The sequence below is a fragment of the Penaeus monodon genome, chromosome 26, assembly GCF_015228065.2.
Source record: "Penaeus monodon isolate SGIC_2016 chromosome 26, NSTDA_Pmon_1, whole genome shotgun sequence".
NCBI classification, from domain to species: Eukaryota; Metazoa; Arthropoda; class Malacostraca; order Decapoda; family Penaeidae; genus Penaeus; species Penaeus monodon.
In genome coordinates, this window is record NC_051411.1 from 4,182,426 (window position 1) to 4,199,925 (window position 17,500).

At 34.6% G+C, this 17,500-nt stretch overlaps 1 protein-coding gene across 2 annotated transcripts in view; it reads right to left on the reverse strand.

Moving 5' to 3' along the window:
- The window catches only part of LOC119589861 (anoctamin-1-like), a 26,444-nt gene that overhangs the window by 3,134 nt on the left and 5,810 nt on the right, over window positions 1-17,500 (reverse strand). The window contains exons 2-17 of one of the 2 annotated variants that reach the window (XM_037938467.1): window positions 14,177-14,218; window positions 12,149-12,309; window positions 10,858-11,023; window positions 10,451-10,683; window positions 10,018-10,178; window positions 9,565-9,797; window positions 9,028-9,192; window positions 8,590-8,793; window positions 8,072-8,309; window positions 3,632-3,837; window positions 3,169-3,341; window positions 2,505-2,610; window positions 2,019-2,084; window positions 1,354-1,525; window positions 958-1,025; window positions 1-64 (exon numbers count right to left, since the gene is read on the reverse strand). The exon at window positions 1-64 is cut by the window's left edge and continues 3,134 nt beyond it. In XM_037938467.1, coding sequence (XP_037794395.1) covers window positions 991-1,025; window positions 1,354-1,525; window positions 2,019-2,084; window positions 2,505-2,610; window positions 3,169-3,341; window positions 3,632-3,837; window positions 8,072-8,309; window positions 8,590-8,793; window positions 9,028-9,192; window positions 9,565-9,797; window positions 10,018-10,178; window positions 10,451-10,683; window positions 10,858-11,023; window positions 12,149-12,309; window positions 14,177-14,218 — 2,361 coding nt within the window. In that variant the 3' untranslated portion in view covers window positions 1-64; window positions 958-990. Of the gene's footprint in view, window positions 1,026-1,353; window positions 1,526-2,018; window positions 2,085-2,504; window positions 2,611-3,168; window positions 3,342-3,631; window positions 3,838-8,071; window positions 8,310-8,589; window positions 8,794-9,027; window positions 9,193-9,564; window positions 9,798-10,017; window positions 10,179-10,450; window positions 10,684-10,857; window positions 11,024-12,148; window positions 12,310-14,176; window positions 14,219-17,500 lie in introns of both variants that reach the window. The other variant, XM_037938466.1, reaches the window with a different exon arrangement.

Genomic DNA, 17,500 nt, shown 5'->3' on the forward strand with positions numbered 1-17,500 from the left:
GAGGTAGAACACTGGCATTACAACTGCAAGGTCCTCGGTTCCTAGCTGGCCATGCTCCTCCCAGCTGTGAGAGAATTCAAGCATCAGCTGATGGAATTTAAGTCTGGGCGAAAAGAAACTGGCCACCCTACTGCATCTTCCTATGGCCCAGTAAACATGTTCCTCTATGGACATGTCACTTATATCTACATGAATTTTGACTCTGGATGATTCTATGTCTGAGAATGAATTGATGCACCATTTAATTTCCATGCATCCCTCCAGAATATCCCTGGTGACAGAGAGAAGGAAACTAAATATTTTCTTAACGAAGGATGTCTAAGCTAAAAGTTAAAATTTTAATACTAAATGCAAAGCTTCCGAGGAAGGCCTTCTTTTTCCTGGACAAAAAGTGTCCTTGATCCTTTTAAATCTCAGAGTATGAGGTGATCTGAATTTTCATGAGAACATCAAAAATGCTAGCTGGAAAAACTTCTGAGAAAGGAGAGGAGTGAGACATACATATATGGAGATATGCATATATGTTTAGTGATAGATAAGATCTTTCCTTTGCATAAAGTTAGACAGCTATATAAAAAATGATCTCCAAATTGACTAGCAATTAGGTTCCAGAAATAAAGACAGTTTACATTTACAAAAGTGTTAACATGACTGAAAATTGAATGTCTTATCACAATTATTTACATAAACTTTTGTGAAACATCAATTACATATTAGTGTTTAATAAAATTACTTTAAGAGACTGACCAGATCATTAAAACAGGTGTAGAAATATTCCTTTTTCCACAAAAATAAAATAATGTAACAACTAACCATGTTACCCAGAAATGAGGCACATAAACATTCAAAATTCCTTGAACACATTACTATAGCATAGGCTTTCCCTTTAACAAACACAAAAGTAAACTGCAGGTACTATCTGCAAGTCCACATATTTTACACATACAACCTAAATACCTCTTTAAGTATCCAGTATCACCAATAAGTCCTTCATCTTCTGCTGACTTCAATCACGAATCCTCTATCTAGAAAAAAATAAAAAGCCAGGAAGATGACTGAGAGGTCCTTCCCTCATACATGTGTATCTTAGTGGACAACTGCATCACACTAAAACTATTGTAATCTCTGTATTTGTATTGTGTTATGTTGTACATTGAATGTGTGCCAGAAAAACAATGGAAGGACTTTTTAAGTAACTGACCTGCTTCAGAAAAATACAAAAAACATAAATAAAAAATAAGTGAAAGAAAAAATAAGTAACTGAACAAATATAAGCCTTTCGTTAAGATGCAGGCACTTTTAAAATTCCTGTAAAATCCTACACGTTGGTGGCAAAGTCATCCTTATTGTTACCAATCCTAAAGCGCACATCCTGGACGTTTCTGTTCCTTGCTGGCTCTGAGTACTGGCGCCGCAGGGGAGAGCGTGGAGAGGAGCTGGCTGTGGTGTTTGCTTCTCTTGCTCTCCGAAGCTCCTGTTCAACAATCAGTTCGTTGGTCACGTATGCTTCCCTTCGAATTTGCTCCTGCAAAGACAATGAAGGGAAGAATGAATAACTTTCCCATGGCAGCAATATTTTCTTCTGAAGAAAGGAAGAAAGAATAAATACTACATATTACTAACCCTGTCTAAAAAAGGTGGTAAAGAATGACTTTTTTTTATTATTAGCTCTCCTGTAAAGTTCAGTTTGACTCAAAACATCTACTGAGACAATGTTTCAATTTACACTAGTTTAAGACCTAACACTGATGTGGCTAATTACATGAGCTGACATCTGTTGGTGCTTGTAGCGACTTGATCACTAAATAAATTACCACATTTTTAAAAATTGCTGGATAGGGATAAATAAAAAGAAGAGGGAGAAGGGGCAGAAGTGAAGAAGGAGCATAAGAAGTCTTCTAAAATTCCTAATCATATATATATATATATATATATATATATATATATATATATATATATATATATATATATATATATATATATATATATATATATATATATATGTGTGTGTACCTTACCTGCAGACGGTACGGCATATCTGGGATGATCCATTTGATAAACAGGATGATGACACATACAACATTCTGAAAAGGGGTGGTTTATTGCAGGACTTTGCTATCACTACTATTATTCAAACAACAATTATCACTACTATTATTCAAACAACAGAATGAGAGAAAAACTGATATTTTGCTGAGCAATTTAGTAGATTAAATCTTAATATTTCTATTACAGAAACTCTTCAACAATAACACAGCAAATATGACTTATATCTATCCTTTTTCTATCTTAATCATTATATTTCATATTATCATTACCTTCATCTACATTCATTTCTTATCTCATCCTTCTTTCTTATTATCTTATCATCATTATCATTACCATTTCATCTATCTATTTTCATTTCATCATCATCTCTTTACAGTATTACTTAATAAATCTAATTCAGCCAATTTATCTGTCTATTTCTATTCATCATCATCATCATTTACAGTCACTCGTACCTCAAATACAACTACAAATGCTAATCTCGCAGCTAGAATGTGCCAAAAGATTGGTGCATAATCGTAACTGTCCTCTGTCCCAGGCGGGTTTCGGTAATCTGGATACCTGTAAAGAGATGACAGAAGTAATGATTATTCCTCGTGTAACAATAAATGAAACAGTGTAATACCAAAAGCACCATATTTAGAGCAAATGGAAACAAGCGACAAATAGGAATTGCTTAAGTGTATGCATCTCACTGATGTAATGAAAAGAGACAAGGAAATGAAAGAAAGAGAGAGAAAGAGAGAAAGAAAAGAGAAAGAAGAAAGAGAAAGAAAGAAGGAAGGAAAGAAAAAGAAAGAAAGAAAGAAAGAAAGGAAAGAAAGAAGAAAAGAAAGAAAAAAAAAAGAAAAAAAAAAAAAAAAAAAAAAAAAAAAAAAAAAAATATATATATATATATATATATATATATATATATATATATATATATATATATATATATACACTGTGCATATAAACCAAATTTGATTAATAGCATTCCCATTCCATTAAATGAAAAGCAAGAAGTGGAGGAAGAATAATGATGATTGATAAGGAGAGATAATAATGATAATAAAGAAACAGGTAAAGAAGAAGAAAAAGAAAAGAAAAGAATATGAAAAAAAACTAGCCCAAACCAACCTGCACTGTTCTATGCCTCCTGTATCGTTTACTTTGTAACTTGAGGGATAGTCGCCGACGTTGAAAGTGGCCAATGAGTGGTTGAGGAAGCCTTCTAATGTCCCTCTCTCCGAGACTACGTGGCGGTACACCAGCTCGGGGATGAAGTTGGATGTGAAGGCTATGATGAAAGCCTGAAAGAAAAAGAAAAAGAAAAAATCTTAAGTAAAGAAAACAGTTGGAGGAGGGGGAGTTGTAGTTAATCATGAAATCCTTCTTTGGTCCGGAAAAAAAAAAAAAAAAAAAAAAAAAAAAAAAAAAAAAAAAAAAAAAAAATATCTTTATTTCCAAGAAAAAAGAGAGAAAAAAAAAAGACTGCACATGGTCCAAAACATAAAATCAAGACACCTTAATCAAACCAAGAGAACAAACATAATAAAAAATATCTGACCCAACAAACAAGAACACAATTTCTGTCTCTCACATTTGTTATGACAGCCAACTTCCCAATGGAGTCCAGGATCTTGAACCAGATGCCAATGTCCTTGACGCGCTGCGAGATGGGGCGTCGGAAGTGTGTCAGCAGCTTCTTGGCATCCAAGCGCATCTCAAAGACGTTGTTGAGGAAGGCAAACAGAGGAGCCAGTGGGAATGACGACACAAAAATGGTGACGAATCCATATTGCAGCACTGGAAGCACAGAAAATAATCATAAATTCTACGAGGAAAAGTGAGAGACTGGCAGAGTGAGTGAGAAACTTAATTATGAAAAGGAGTAAAAAAGGAAGAATAACAAATAAAATATTAGGAAGTATTTAAAAAAGCTGTGCCATTTCAAAGCTGTGTTTAAAATGACAATAAAAATAATGAAGATACAGAAATAAACAATTAGATAACCAAAGATAAAAAAAACATAAGGAAAATCCATAATGCCTTTCCTTCAAAACCAATTTTAGAAATCATTGATAATTACAGGTGAGAGGGAAATGAGCAGAAATATATGTGAAAAACATAGTTCAAATGTTACTGTTTTCTTTTTACATAAGCACACACACATGGGCACACGCACGCACATGGGCACACACGCACGCACACACTCACTCTCTCTCTCAAACACACACATACACAAGCACACGTGCATGCACGCACGCACAAGACAATGCCCCTTACAAAAAAGTTGTGGTACTGATCACATGCACAAACTATATTTCCTTTTTACCCTTGAATAATCTAACTTCTCACTGAGTATCAAAAATGAAGGATATAAATTTCTGCATGACTGTGCCCTCTTTTCAGTCATGGTGCTCCAGCAGTCTACATTTTTTTTCAGAGCTGTAATTCTAATCATCCAGAATCAACAGAACCAATTCTATCCTAGTAATAAAATAGTTCCTCTCTCTATTCATCATTCTTGTCACCCCTGCTTGGGTACAGGAGACTCAGCACTATATGATGAAAGCTTCCCCATTGCAGGACAATAGAGGGTAGCAAGTGTGTAGCAGAATTACTTAAAACTAGGGAAAGACTAAAAGTTCTGTGGCCATTACTTTAGATTGAAGTAGTCTGCTGTAAACTGTCAGGGGTTAGAGATGTGAACTTATCATCTATGACTCATAATGCAGCTACAAGAGGACTAAAACTTATATAAAGTTTAACATAAAAAAAAAAAAGCCAAAGCCTAGCCTCCATTATACATTGTAATGATTAACTTCAGATAACTACTTGGCAAATACAGGCCCTAAACACAAACTTGTAATTTTTTTTTGCTTGAATGCAAAACTAGCTCTCTCTATCCTATAACTTCCTCTACCCATTCATACTCTTCTGTTATGAGGATCTGCAAGTCAAAAGGCAATGTTCAAAAAAGTATTCTGATAGAAATTGAGAGAGTTACACATTTCTCAATGTATAACTAAGACTATAGAAGTAAAAAGTATTAAGAAATATATGACAAATATAAATCTTACACACACAGACTCTCTCTCTCTCTCTCTAACTCACTATCTGGTGGATTGATACATGTGAAGAAAAAAAAAAGGTTTTCTTGCGGAAAGGAAAGAGAGAATTTCTCCGCTTCCATCATGGCATCTCAGTGGTCTTGGGCCACCAGTTACCTCCAGAATCATTTACAGCTTTGACTTGTATATGCAACAGACAGAAGCTGAAATGAACATGTCATCCAAAGTAGGGACCACTTCTATCATGAGCTGAGATCTCAAAACATTTTTAAATGTTCCCTAGTGACTAATGTTTGAAGATCTAGGTTCCATTTTCCTGGTGGGGTGTCTAGAACAATTGCATTTGATCTGGTAGTAAGCCATTATTTTTTGAGTGTTAACAAACAACTCTGCTCACTTAGCTTACAACCAAGCTGCAAATTTTCTGTCTACCAACATCTTTTAATAATATCATATGCAGAATTTGCCCCTTTAACGAATCTCTTCCCTTGGCAACAATAACGACAAATAAACAAGGAAAAACAGACCCCACAACTCCAACGACATGAGCAATCAAACTTCCATTTACTGCATTTATGAGTCCGTTTTCAGTAGAAGAGGGAGAAGGAGAGTGTATGTGTGCATGTGATTGGGAGGGTGAATATTAGAAAGAGAGAAAGAGTCATGATTAAATATTATTTGTCATTGTTAAGGTAATCCACTCTGATACAGCCACTTGCATTTGGGGCTTAAAAAACTAAACCGGAGTACATAAAATTCAAAGTAAATGTAGCTAAAAGCAAAAGCAAAAAAAAAATCAACAAGCAACCTCAACCAAGTAAGCAAAGAACAATCCATGCAAACACTTGGAAAAGGGGATCTTATTTACATATTCTGGATGAAGAATTACGCCAATTATGCCTTCCAGAAAGGGATCACAAATCTGATCAAAAGTTAAGGGGCAAGGTTCACTTCAAAACAGATCATAAAAAATGAGAGAACAAATCCAAAAAATCAAAAATAAGAATTTTAACCACTCCCAGAATATCATATATATCTCTTTTTTATTCTATACTGCTTCTAGTTCTTAAGCCCTTCTTCAGTGGCACAAATCAAACATTTCCAGTCCCCAGTGTAAAGCACAGCATCTGTCAACACAAAGCAGGGTCTTGCCAGGTCTGCATGCCATCACTCTGAGAGGGTGTCTCTCCTCAGGTGCTTACCCATGTCTAAGTAAGTTGCTTTGCAACCTTTGGGGATGAACGGATTGGTGGCACCTGTCATGGAAACCTCTGGTCAACCATGCTTGCAATAAATGCCTCTTTGGTGAGAAGGATTACAGAGTTCTGGCATTATTTTTAGGTACAGGTATGTTCTGGTGTTCATAAAAAGCTATCAGACTTGATGAACATTCTTATACCTTACTTTATAAAGGATAACTATGCAATCAGTAAAAATAATTATATTCCAGTCTTTTATATATTCTACAATGTCAACCCAAACTTTATGTCTGCAAGAACTGTGAAACAAATGTAGCTATTCATCTATGACAAAACTCTTTCTTCCTCACTCTTCTCACAACCTTTAAATAATAACACTATCATTAATACCAAAGCAGACTTAACACACCAAAATAAAAGATTTCAGGTTGACTAATACTCCCTTTCAGATTACCACAAAACAAGAATGGGCTGGAGAACAAAGATTATTTCAAAATCAAGATTGACATCAGAAATATAACCACATGTTTCCTTCTTTTTTCATAAACATATTTGACATAAAAAAATAACATTAATGGACAAAGTTATCTGAAGTAGAGGAAATATAATTCTTACTATTAATAAGATACAAAGTTCACCCAAAGCATTGATTATATGCTTTTGTATCACATTCCCCCCACCCCCTAATCAATCTACTTATTCATTCATAAATAAGAGAGAAAAAAAAGATTACTTTCTACAACCTTGATCAGCAATAATTCATTCATCCAGTTATCACTTATTAAGGATTCCTACCCACTACTCAAAGGCCAAATTAGGAACACATGAGTTTTGTGACATTAGATAGTTTCCAGTTTATTCTAGATATAAATGAACACAAAAAACATTAAAATCTTTAAAAGCCCTGACACAATATACAAAAAAATGGGTTCTGCTGTACACACATAGCCATACAGTATAAAAAAAGTTGCATTAGTTAGAAAACACATGAGGCTTGGATTTGCATAAAAAAGCATGTCTTTATAAAATGTGTTGAATGAATACATGCATGTGTATAGTGTAAATTATATTGGTTAGCTTTAAAAATTAAACAATTACTGAATCGTGTGTGTGTGTGTGTGTGTGTGTGTGTGTGTGTGTGTGTGTGTGTGTGTGTGTGTGTGTGTGTTGTGTGTGTATGTGTAGTGTGTGTGTTGTGTGTGTGTGTGTGTGTGTGTGTGTGTGTGTGGTGTGCATGCAAGTGAGAGTGGGGGAGGGGGAGAGAGAGAGAGAGAGAGAGAGAGAGAGAGAGAGAGAGAGAGAGAGAGAGAGAGAGAGAGAGAGAGAGAGAGAGAGAGAGAGAGAGAGAGAGAGAGAATGTAAAGTGTCTGCGTGTATGTATGTATGTGTGTATACAAATAAGTGCATACATATTATCTATATGTAAATCCATCTATTTCTATCTGGTCAAACAAACACAAACACACACAAATATGTAAATAAATACATCATCCTACTCATCCTCATGCAGTCATTCTACTTCGCTAGAAATGAAAGGTAATGAAAGTGATGTTTTTGTTTTGTTTTTTTTGTCGTTATTGTTGTTAAAGGCAGCAAAAATTATATAATTTCTTAAGAGACCAATGGTGCTGATGATAAAAAGTTATAACAATTATGATAATATCAATACCAATGAATCACATTACTGATAATAACAATAAAAAACAATGAAACAACAACAACACTAACACCAAAGCCCATCAGCAACCAAGTGCGCACCAAACTCACCCATTTCCAAGTACTCGGGGAACAGTCCCCTGGGATCGAAATTGACTAGCCGGAAGTCCTTTGCCCAGCGTGGCCAGCGGTTGTGGGCTTCCCTCTGGCTCTCGGGGACGGTGAGCATGTTGTACCACTTCCACAGCATGGGGATCACCATCTCCATGCACGTGTTCATTGCCTGCTTGCCCACCATGATGATGGCCAGCTGGACGGAGAGCTCCAGCAAGCAGCCGCCAGGGGAACACTGGTGAGGGGAGCAAGGGTACATGAATGTGATTTGAGTAAGTGTGGGTGTGCATTCTTCCTTACACGTGTTGCAGGATGTACCGAGACTCTTAGTAAAATCCTACTACTTGTTTTCTCTATTCACGCGTGGTGGCTGAGAGTAATCTAATCACCAAGGAAACAGAAATAAATCACTCTATCTAAAACACATAATATGACATCCCTTCTGAATCTCCCCCATCTCTAAGACCTTACACAGGGACAGCCAACACACTCCTCTGCTGTCCCTTTGGACTAACCTCCTCTTGTCTTGATCCAAAAACACGATTATATTTCCCTGGATAGCCCACCATCTTTCCCTTGAAGAAGGCTATGTAGAAGATAGATGAATAGTAGTTGATGAACTGCAGCATGTAGATCTTGAGTGTTAGTGAATCATCAAATTCTGTCTGAGTCCGTTGCAGCTCCAGTTCTGTCAGTCTTTCAGCAACACGAGCATATATCTGCAACAGAGGATGAAATATAGAGCATGGGCTACAGTCTATGTCAACATAATAAAAAATGCCCACACATAATAAGAGGTAATTATTGTATGATATAAACATATAGATATAAATATGTATATTATATATATATATATATATATATATATATATATATATATATATATATATATATATATATATATAAAATAAAAATAAAGATACCACATATATTGCCTAGTCCATTTAACTCACCTGGTTGAATATCATGATGCAAATCAAGTTGATGAAGGCAGCCGTGGTTGAAGTGAAGATGATGGCATAGGAAGTGATGACTGACTCCCCATGGATGGCCAGGGCCGCCAGTACAGCCATGCGGTACAGAATGACAGCAATGACAGCCACCAGCGCCATTAGTACCTACAGCGGGGCAGGGGAGAATTTTAAAAAGTTAAACTTTCAACAATGACAATGAATTACACCAAAGAAATTTTGACCCCTGTGTAGATATCAAGTTTGTCATTTCATTCTCCAATTTTCTACTCCCTATAAAAATGACAGATGCTTGATCTCAACACCGAAATAGTAGATTAGCTGTAACCATGTAATTGTGACTGATTATTTGTAATCCTTTATTTCCCTTTTCAAATTTTACTGCAAAAAAGAATTTTTACAAATCAGACATCAAACTTTTTTCCTTTATTAATTTATCATTCTCAAGATAAGATACAAAATCTTCCAACATAAATTCTCTCTTTGACTTCATGCTATTGAACATCTAACAGCACGCACCAGCAGAACGACCGAAGACAAACTGATCATGATTCCCGGGAATCTCATTTTCCAGAAAGGGGGTTTCGGCTCCACAGTCTTTGTGACAATGTTGACTGTCTTTTTCTTTATATGTGCTAGTCTGGCCAGGTACTGAGGTCTCGGGTGCTCTTCCTGAATGTCAAAGCCTGTCAAGTCCCATCGGTGGGTGATTTCAGCCGAGTACCGTTTCCACATCTCTAGGAAGAGAGCCGCTGCAGGGGATGTGAAGTGGAGAATTAGCTTTTATGTGATTTAAACAGTGTACTGGAGTTTGGTCTTTATCATTATTATATGTGTACTGATCAGGGATAAATTGCTATGGGGAAAATGGTATATAGAACTCCAATTCATGACCCTTCAATATGAAACTCAACTCCAGTCCCTATTTTGAAAGTGCAGCCACATGCATAATCTGAAAAAGGCACCACTTACCCCAAAGAGACATGAAAGCAGTAAAAAAGATTGTGGATGGATTGTCAACAAGATAGGTGAACTTGGCATGGAAACAGAAACCATCCAGCTTCCAAAAGTCACAGAACTTGTCACACAAAGGGCACATATGGATGTTCAGGTTCTTGTTGCAGATGTCGTTGCTGCAAAGGCGGGAAATGCAACACACAACTTAGCAATACTTTGAGGTTTTCAGGCCTCCAGATGAATTTTCTAATGGAACAACAAAAAGAAATTCCCAAAATTCCAAAGGAGACTAAAGCTATAACGAAGCTGATTTTAGGTGTTTGAAGAACTACAATGGGAACACATTAACTTTCTTAAAACTGAAAACAAAAGAAGAGACAAAAAAGAAAGATAGAGAAGCAGTAAGAATCTCTCTTCAAACAACAGCACTCGTGGGATCCTGTGTTACCTTGGCATGTGGTCGTTAATGGTCGAGACAGCGTAGATGAAGCAAAGAAGACCCACAATGGATGCTGGAATCAACATGTACGTGTAAAATCCCAGCCAGGCAAAGTAGAGGCCAATTTTGACTCCGAAATAGTCCTTGATGTAATCCAAAGGCTGGTACTTGTAAAAGTTGCGAAGGGCGGCCCAATTTTTGAAGAGGAGTGACCGATCATTTCCCTCCACATGAAGGTCACCCTGGAATGGACAAAGTTTTGCATAGTTCATTGCTGACTGCTACTGACACTGATTCCCAAAACTATCTATACTGGCAATGAGAGTTATATTCCCATTTACAATCTCACACCATAGACTAAGTTCCCAATAAAACAGCCATTGTATACCTGGTGAAACTCTGCTAGCAATCCTTACCTCATGAATGGGATATGCAGCCTCATATGTAGATTCGTTCAGCATCTTCTCAATGCCAAAGGCAAAATCATCATTCTCCGAATCATTGAACTTTTTTCTTCTCAATATAAAGTCAATGATACGAGCCCGAACTGCTGCTGTGAAGAACTCCTCTGTCACATCAAACCTATGCAATAAATTATATCAATTAAGAGAGGGGGGCCACATATGCATGTATGAATGTAATGTTTTTGTAGGTATGAGTATGTGTGCACTTATATATATATGTATATATACACATGCATATATATAAATTATGTAGACAAGTTTATATTTTATATATATTATATATATTATATATATATATATATTATATATATATATATATATATATATGTATATGTATATATTATATATATAGTATATGTATATGTATATGTGTATATGTATATGTAATATGTGTATATATAGTATGTATAATTGTGTATATATATATATATATATATATTGATATATTATATATGTGTATATATAGTGTGTATTATATGTGTAATATGTATATATATATGTGTATATATATTGTATATATAGATATATATATATATATGTAATGTATATGTATATGTATGTAATGTATATATATATATATATATATATATATATATATATATATTATAAGTGTGTGTGTTGTGTTGTGGTATATATTATATGGTGTGTGTTGTTGTGTGTATATTTTATATGTGTGTTGTGTGTGTGTTTGTGTGTGTGTGTGTGTGTGTGTGTTTATATATATATATATATATATATATATAATATATATATATATATAATTATATAATATATATAAAATTATATATATATATATATATGATGTGTGTGTGTGTGTGTGTATATATATGTGTTGTGTGTGTGTGTGTGTGTGTGTGTGTGTGGTGTGGTGTGTGGTGTGTGTGTGTGTGTGTGTGTGTGTGTTTTGTGCGTGTGTGTGTTTGTGCGTGTGTGTGTTTGTGCGTGTGTGCGTGTGCGTGTGTGTGTGTGTGTGTGGTGTGTGTGTGTGTGTGTGTATGTGTGTGTGTAGTATTGGTGTGTGTGTGTGTGGTATGTGATATATATTATTATATATATATATATATCTATATATATATATATATATAATATATATATATATATATATATAAAATATAAATAATAATAATAAATTTCAATCATGTAGCCATCCAGACCTCTTATCTGTGATAAGATCCCGGCATGAAGTGAAAGTATAGACAATGTTATACACACAAATAAACAACAAAGTTCATGTGATACTCACAAATATTCTTTATCTCTCGAATAAACAGCTGTGAAATGTCTGTTCTTGGGTGGGAATACATTACGGTCAAGCCTCACGAAGTTAAATATTTTGCTGACGCAATCTGTCATGTCTTGGAAAACAGCAGGGGGAGTGAATTCCAGTGCTGGCAGGCCAGGAAACTGACAGAGAAAAGTGTATCAGCAGCCTCATATCAAAGGAAAATTTTATTCATTATTATTATTTTTTAAAGCTTATATAACCATCACTATAATGATCAAAATATGTAAGCAGAATTGAAAACATTGATCTAAGGTGATGAACTGAAAGTGTTTTTAACTTACTTATTTGGCTATTTTTGATGCACTGTGATAAAACTGCTTTGTGAATCCTATTATTTACTCATATATATATCATTTTCCCTGCTATTTTGAGTTTAATCAAAGCGTTGAATATCTAACTGTCATTTTACAGAGCAGTGTCACTTATTTACATACACAGGATATTAGACATCAGTATGAGATAGTAATCAAATAGTATCTTTTTATTTTTGATTGTGTTAGTTCATATCTAAATATAATTTCTAATTATTTCCAACTTTTCCTTCTTGCATAAATAATCTGATATATACAATTCTTTTGTCTTTTCTCTTTTTCAATATGACACAGATACTGAATTAATTACACTGGATATATATTTAATGTGACTACAAGATGTGAACTGAATTTTTCCATAGCTATGTGAACAAGTACTGAAATTTTATTATTTGGGTCTTCTAATTCACAAATTACCCTTATGACAATGTTACAAAGGGAATTTCTTGAAACCTTCTTACTGGTGTCTAGTATGTCATTAGCCAGTTCTTACAGCAAAACAGTTTTGATTACCTATTATATCTACAAGACAGGAATGCAAAGAACCAGAGTATACTTGAAAAAACGATGAAATCCAAGTAGCAGAGAGGAGTAGTATTAAAGCAAGCTCAAAAGCTCATTATTCCGAGCGGAGTATAAAGGGCACTCTAATGCTTTTAGCCGTCACTTTGTATGTGGCAAAATTATTAGGGGAAACTTGTGTCTTAAAGGACAGGCAATGTGACAAGTATATAAAACCTGAATCCCATTCTAGCTAAGTTTGAAATTCACTAATGCAGATTACTTCAATTACCTGTGAAATGATAGGATGCCGACTGGCAGTGATGTCTATTTGAGATATTATTTCTAATGAGAGAGTGCACAATCTGAATTCCAATGAAACAGAGTATTTACGTCTATGCTAAGATGTCTAGTGTAAAAAAGGGACAGAGAAAGAAGGACAGGTTGTGGGGATCTACCGAGACAGTTGTGTCAAAGTTCCGAGCAAGTAACTGACAATCTACCATCATCACATGAATGTCTATTCTTGTGGCTAGTTCATTAGTGCAATATTCAAATACTGATGAAGTGTTACTTGAGATCACTGAGATATGATTTCAATATTATTATTATTTTTCTATTTATTTATTTTATTATTTTTTTTTTTTGTGACATGTGACCTAAAAATTACAGTGTGGGAACTCAAAGCCAAATACATAAAATTCTTAACTGAAGAATGGTCGTAAGTTTAAACCCAGATTTTACTTACTGAAAGAAAACAGATTAAGTGCTAATAGTACACAGAAATTGTCAATATTAATCAATCTTTCATGGCTGTGTTTTTAATGCTTAGATTAACTAAGGTTTCAAAATTAGTCACATTACTTTTGAGGACATACCATAAATTGCTTAAAAACAATCACATGCCCCCTACTATCTTGAAAATGTACAATTAATCAGATACATAAAAATAAGACATGTTATTCACATCAAGTCCTCCAAAAACATGTGACTGTATATACCTGTGGTGATTAAAATAATAATAATAATATCAACTAACAGAACAGGACAGGAGTAAAGCCAAAAAAACATACACACCATGCAGTGTTAATGCAATCTGCGTTAGTAGAGCGAGCGTGCAGACAGACAACATATGTAGTGTCTCATGCAAATTCAACGGATTAAAGCTTCTTACATGGAGCACAACGCGGTGGTCATGAAACTCTGCATCCAATTTCTGTAATCAGATGGGAGGGGGGGGAAAAAAACACACAGACAATCCTGGTTAATAAGCCTATCCCACTGCTTTATTTGGGGGGGATAAATAACTACAAACTAAGGAGAGATAGAAATGTAAAAAAAATAAATAATAATAATAATAATGACAATAAATAAAACAAAACCTTTCATTCAGTATAAGAGAGGATGTAATTTACACCAGAAAATGTGCAAGTTTGCTGTTCTCCAATTCTTCTGAATAGCAGTGCTTATAAAACTTTTTGTGCACTGGCTGAAGTATGGAAATCAGCCCAAGTATCAACTTGAATGCATCATACTTATATCATCCAAGAATTTCACTAATCTATGTTGCAACTGTGACGTGGTAAAATGATTTTGCAAAAGCAGCTGAACTAATCTATAGTTCCCCTAAAATAGCCTTTATTTCATTCCATTCTACCACAAAATTTGAAGCCAACAGCAATATTCAGCCTCCAGGAAACCTTCAAGATCACAAATAAAACTGGCAAGGTGTGAAAGTTGATTATGGTGCTTATAACTAAAAACAGCTCCAGTTTTCCCAACATTTTTGACTTCCAATTAATTTTTCATCTAAATTAAACTGCCTATTGCATTATAAAAATATTCCTGGTTACAGCTTCCTTAACTGAAACTTCTGCTTCAATTCTTTGTTTACAAAACTCATCAAACATCATAGCTCTTTCAACCAAAAACAATGGTGAAAAAACAATCTCAAGCAGACACTGAAGTACTGATTTTGTAACAGAATTCCTCCTCACTATGCTAACATTATCCTTATTCTATCCATAAAGTATTCATGAATTTTGCTTGCTTATAAATGTAAACAGTACTGTATACTAGCAGTTATTCTCCAAGTATTTTAGCTATGCTTTCTTTCTGGGTGTTTTAAATATGCTAGCTATTCAACAATTTCCAAATCAGCTTTCTTGAATTTCCACTCTTCCCTTATCTGCTGTTTATCCTTCTTCCTTATTTCCCCCCTAATTCTTAAAAAAAATCAATAACCGTCGGCCAATATATGTGGTAAAAATTGACGATCCTGTATAATTATGATTTCTAATTTCTCTTTAGTTTGAAGAATGCCGATTTCCTTTGTAATTTTGAACATTAATTGGAATTCACAAGAAAGCACTTATAAAAACTGGTTCTATTTGAATAATAAATTCCAAGAAAGATTTCAGAACAAGAAAATCTAAAAACTCAACTAAAACTGGCTTCATATCTAAATTTGAATTTGCATATGTAATTGAATTTGGAGGAGAAATCCTCTGTATTCTTGGATAATGTTTTTTCAATATTCTTTTTTGTACTGTGCTTCCTCCCTCCCCTCAATACCCAATACTTTTTTTCTGGCTCTCTCACTGCAACCATTATAATAAGAATAGAAATGCAGTTTGACTATTTCATTTCTGCCTCTCTGGATCCCTCTGACACACATCAGCCAATTGCAATGCCTTATCAAATGAGGCTGAATTTCCCATAATCTGGGGTATACTGAAGGGGGTGCAACACTTCCAAATGCTCTTACTGTTGGTAAATTTCTTCCCTGATTTGGTAAGCCAACAAAGGCCATGACTTGGCCTCTGTTCTTTGTTATTAAATATTTGGATTTCCTCTGTACAGTGTTCATTTTATAGGAAAATATCTTCCCTTATTTTTATCCTCCCTACCTCTCCTTTGCAACAGAAATTGTGGCATCTCATGACTTGCAAATTCAAGGTCTGCCCCCTCCCTCCCCGTGCCCACAAGTCATAACATATGCCCCTAACTATAATGTCTCAAACAATGCCCTTCTTTTATGCTCCTTGTTGGATCAAGGAATGGGTTGCAAACACTATCCAAATAAAAATAAGTAAACAAAAAGCAGGGGGGAATGAAAATCACACCCAAACCTATCCAAAAAAATCAAATAACAAAAAGGCTACTTATTTCTCCTCTCCAAAAACATTTACTTTTACAAAAGAGCTTTGTCAGTGATGTGCAATAAACGAAGTTAGCCCTTTTAAAATACATTTAAAAGATTCTGCATATCTGATTTTTTTTTTTTATATATAAAAGTCCAGCTAAAACAAATGCTCTTGATCTATAATCAGTAACAGTTTCTGATTCTATCAACCTTAATTTTGTGGCCATGGAAAAAAAAAAACTGATTCTAAAGAAAGAAAGAAAGGAAGAAAGAAAGAAAAAACCAAAGCAATTAAGATTTCTCTAATTCACGTCCCTGATAAAGCCCAATAGTAATAAGTAAATCTAGCACTATGTCGTGGAAACCAGGTATACTGTTAATCCATTATTATAATCCATTAGGACAGTGGGTGTTATCTAAAATCAATGCTTCTTTACTTCCAATATAACCAAATCTGAAAATATGTTCAGAAGGGATTCTTTTGAAATTCAAACTTTTACAAGACTAACCCAGTGCTGCCTGGCATGGCATGTACACATTCACAGACACACACAGACACAGACACACACACAGACACACACACACACACACACACACCACACACACACACACACACACACTCAACTCACACTCACACTCACACTCACACTCACACTCACACTCACACTCACACACTCACTCACACACACACTCACTCACTCACTCACTCACTCACTCTCAAATACGAGAGAAAAAGACCAACCAACCAACCAATCACTTTCAGAGTGGGTTAGAATTGGAAGCTGGAAGTTCACGGTTAGACACTAGGGGGGAAAACTGTGGCTGTTCCAGAGGCTTGCTTGCACAAGGGATGCCGACGACCCCTTACCAATTCTTGAAACAACTCCCCTGCCTTTGCTAGAAAGTTCTTCTTTAATTCTGGGTCGCACTTTATGGTTCAGGGGGCAAGAGCATATTTTTTAAAAATCATTAAAGGTGATTCATAAACATGAGTAAAGAATATAACCATAAATGATATAAAGTAATGCATGATATGTAAATCTAAACAGAAAACGAAAACGCAACCAAAACTTAATAGATAAATGAGATAACAGGCTTTTCCTTCTTACATTTTTGGAAAATGTGAAAGGCAAGTATGCACAAATGAAACCAATTAATTTCATCATGGGACAATATAAAGTATAAAGAAAAAAGAAAAAGAAAAAGAAAGAAAAAAAAAAAAAAAAAAAAAAAATAATATATATAAAATATAAAAATTAAAAAAATATAAAAATAAAAAATAAATATAAAAAAAAAATTATATTTTTTAAAAAAAAATTAAATTATTAATATAAATATATATTATAAAAATAA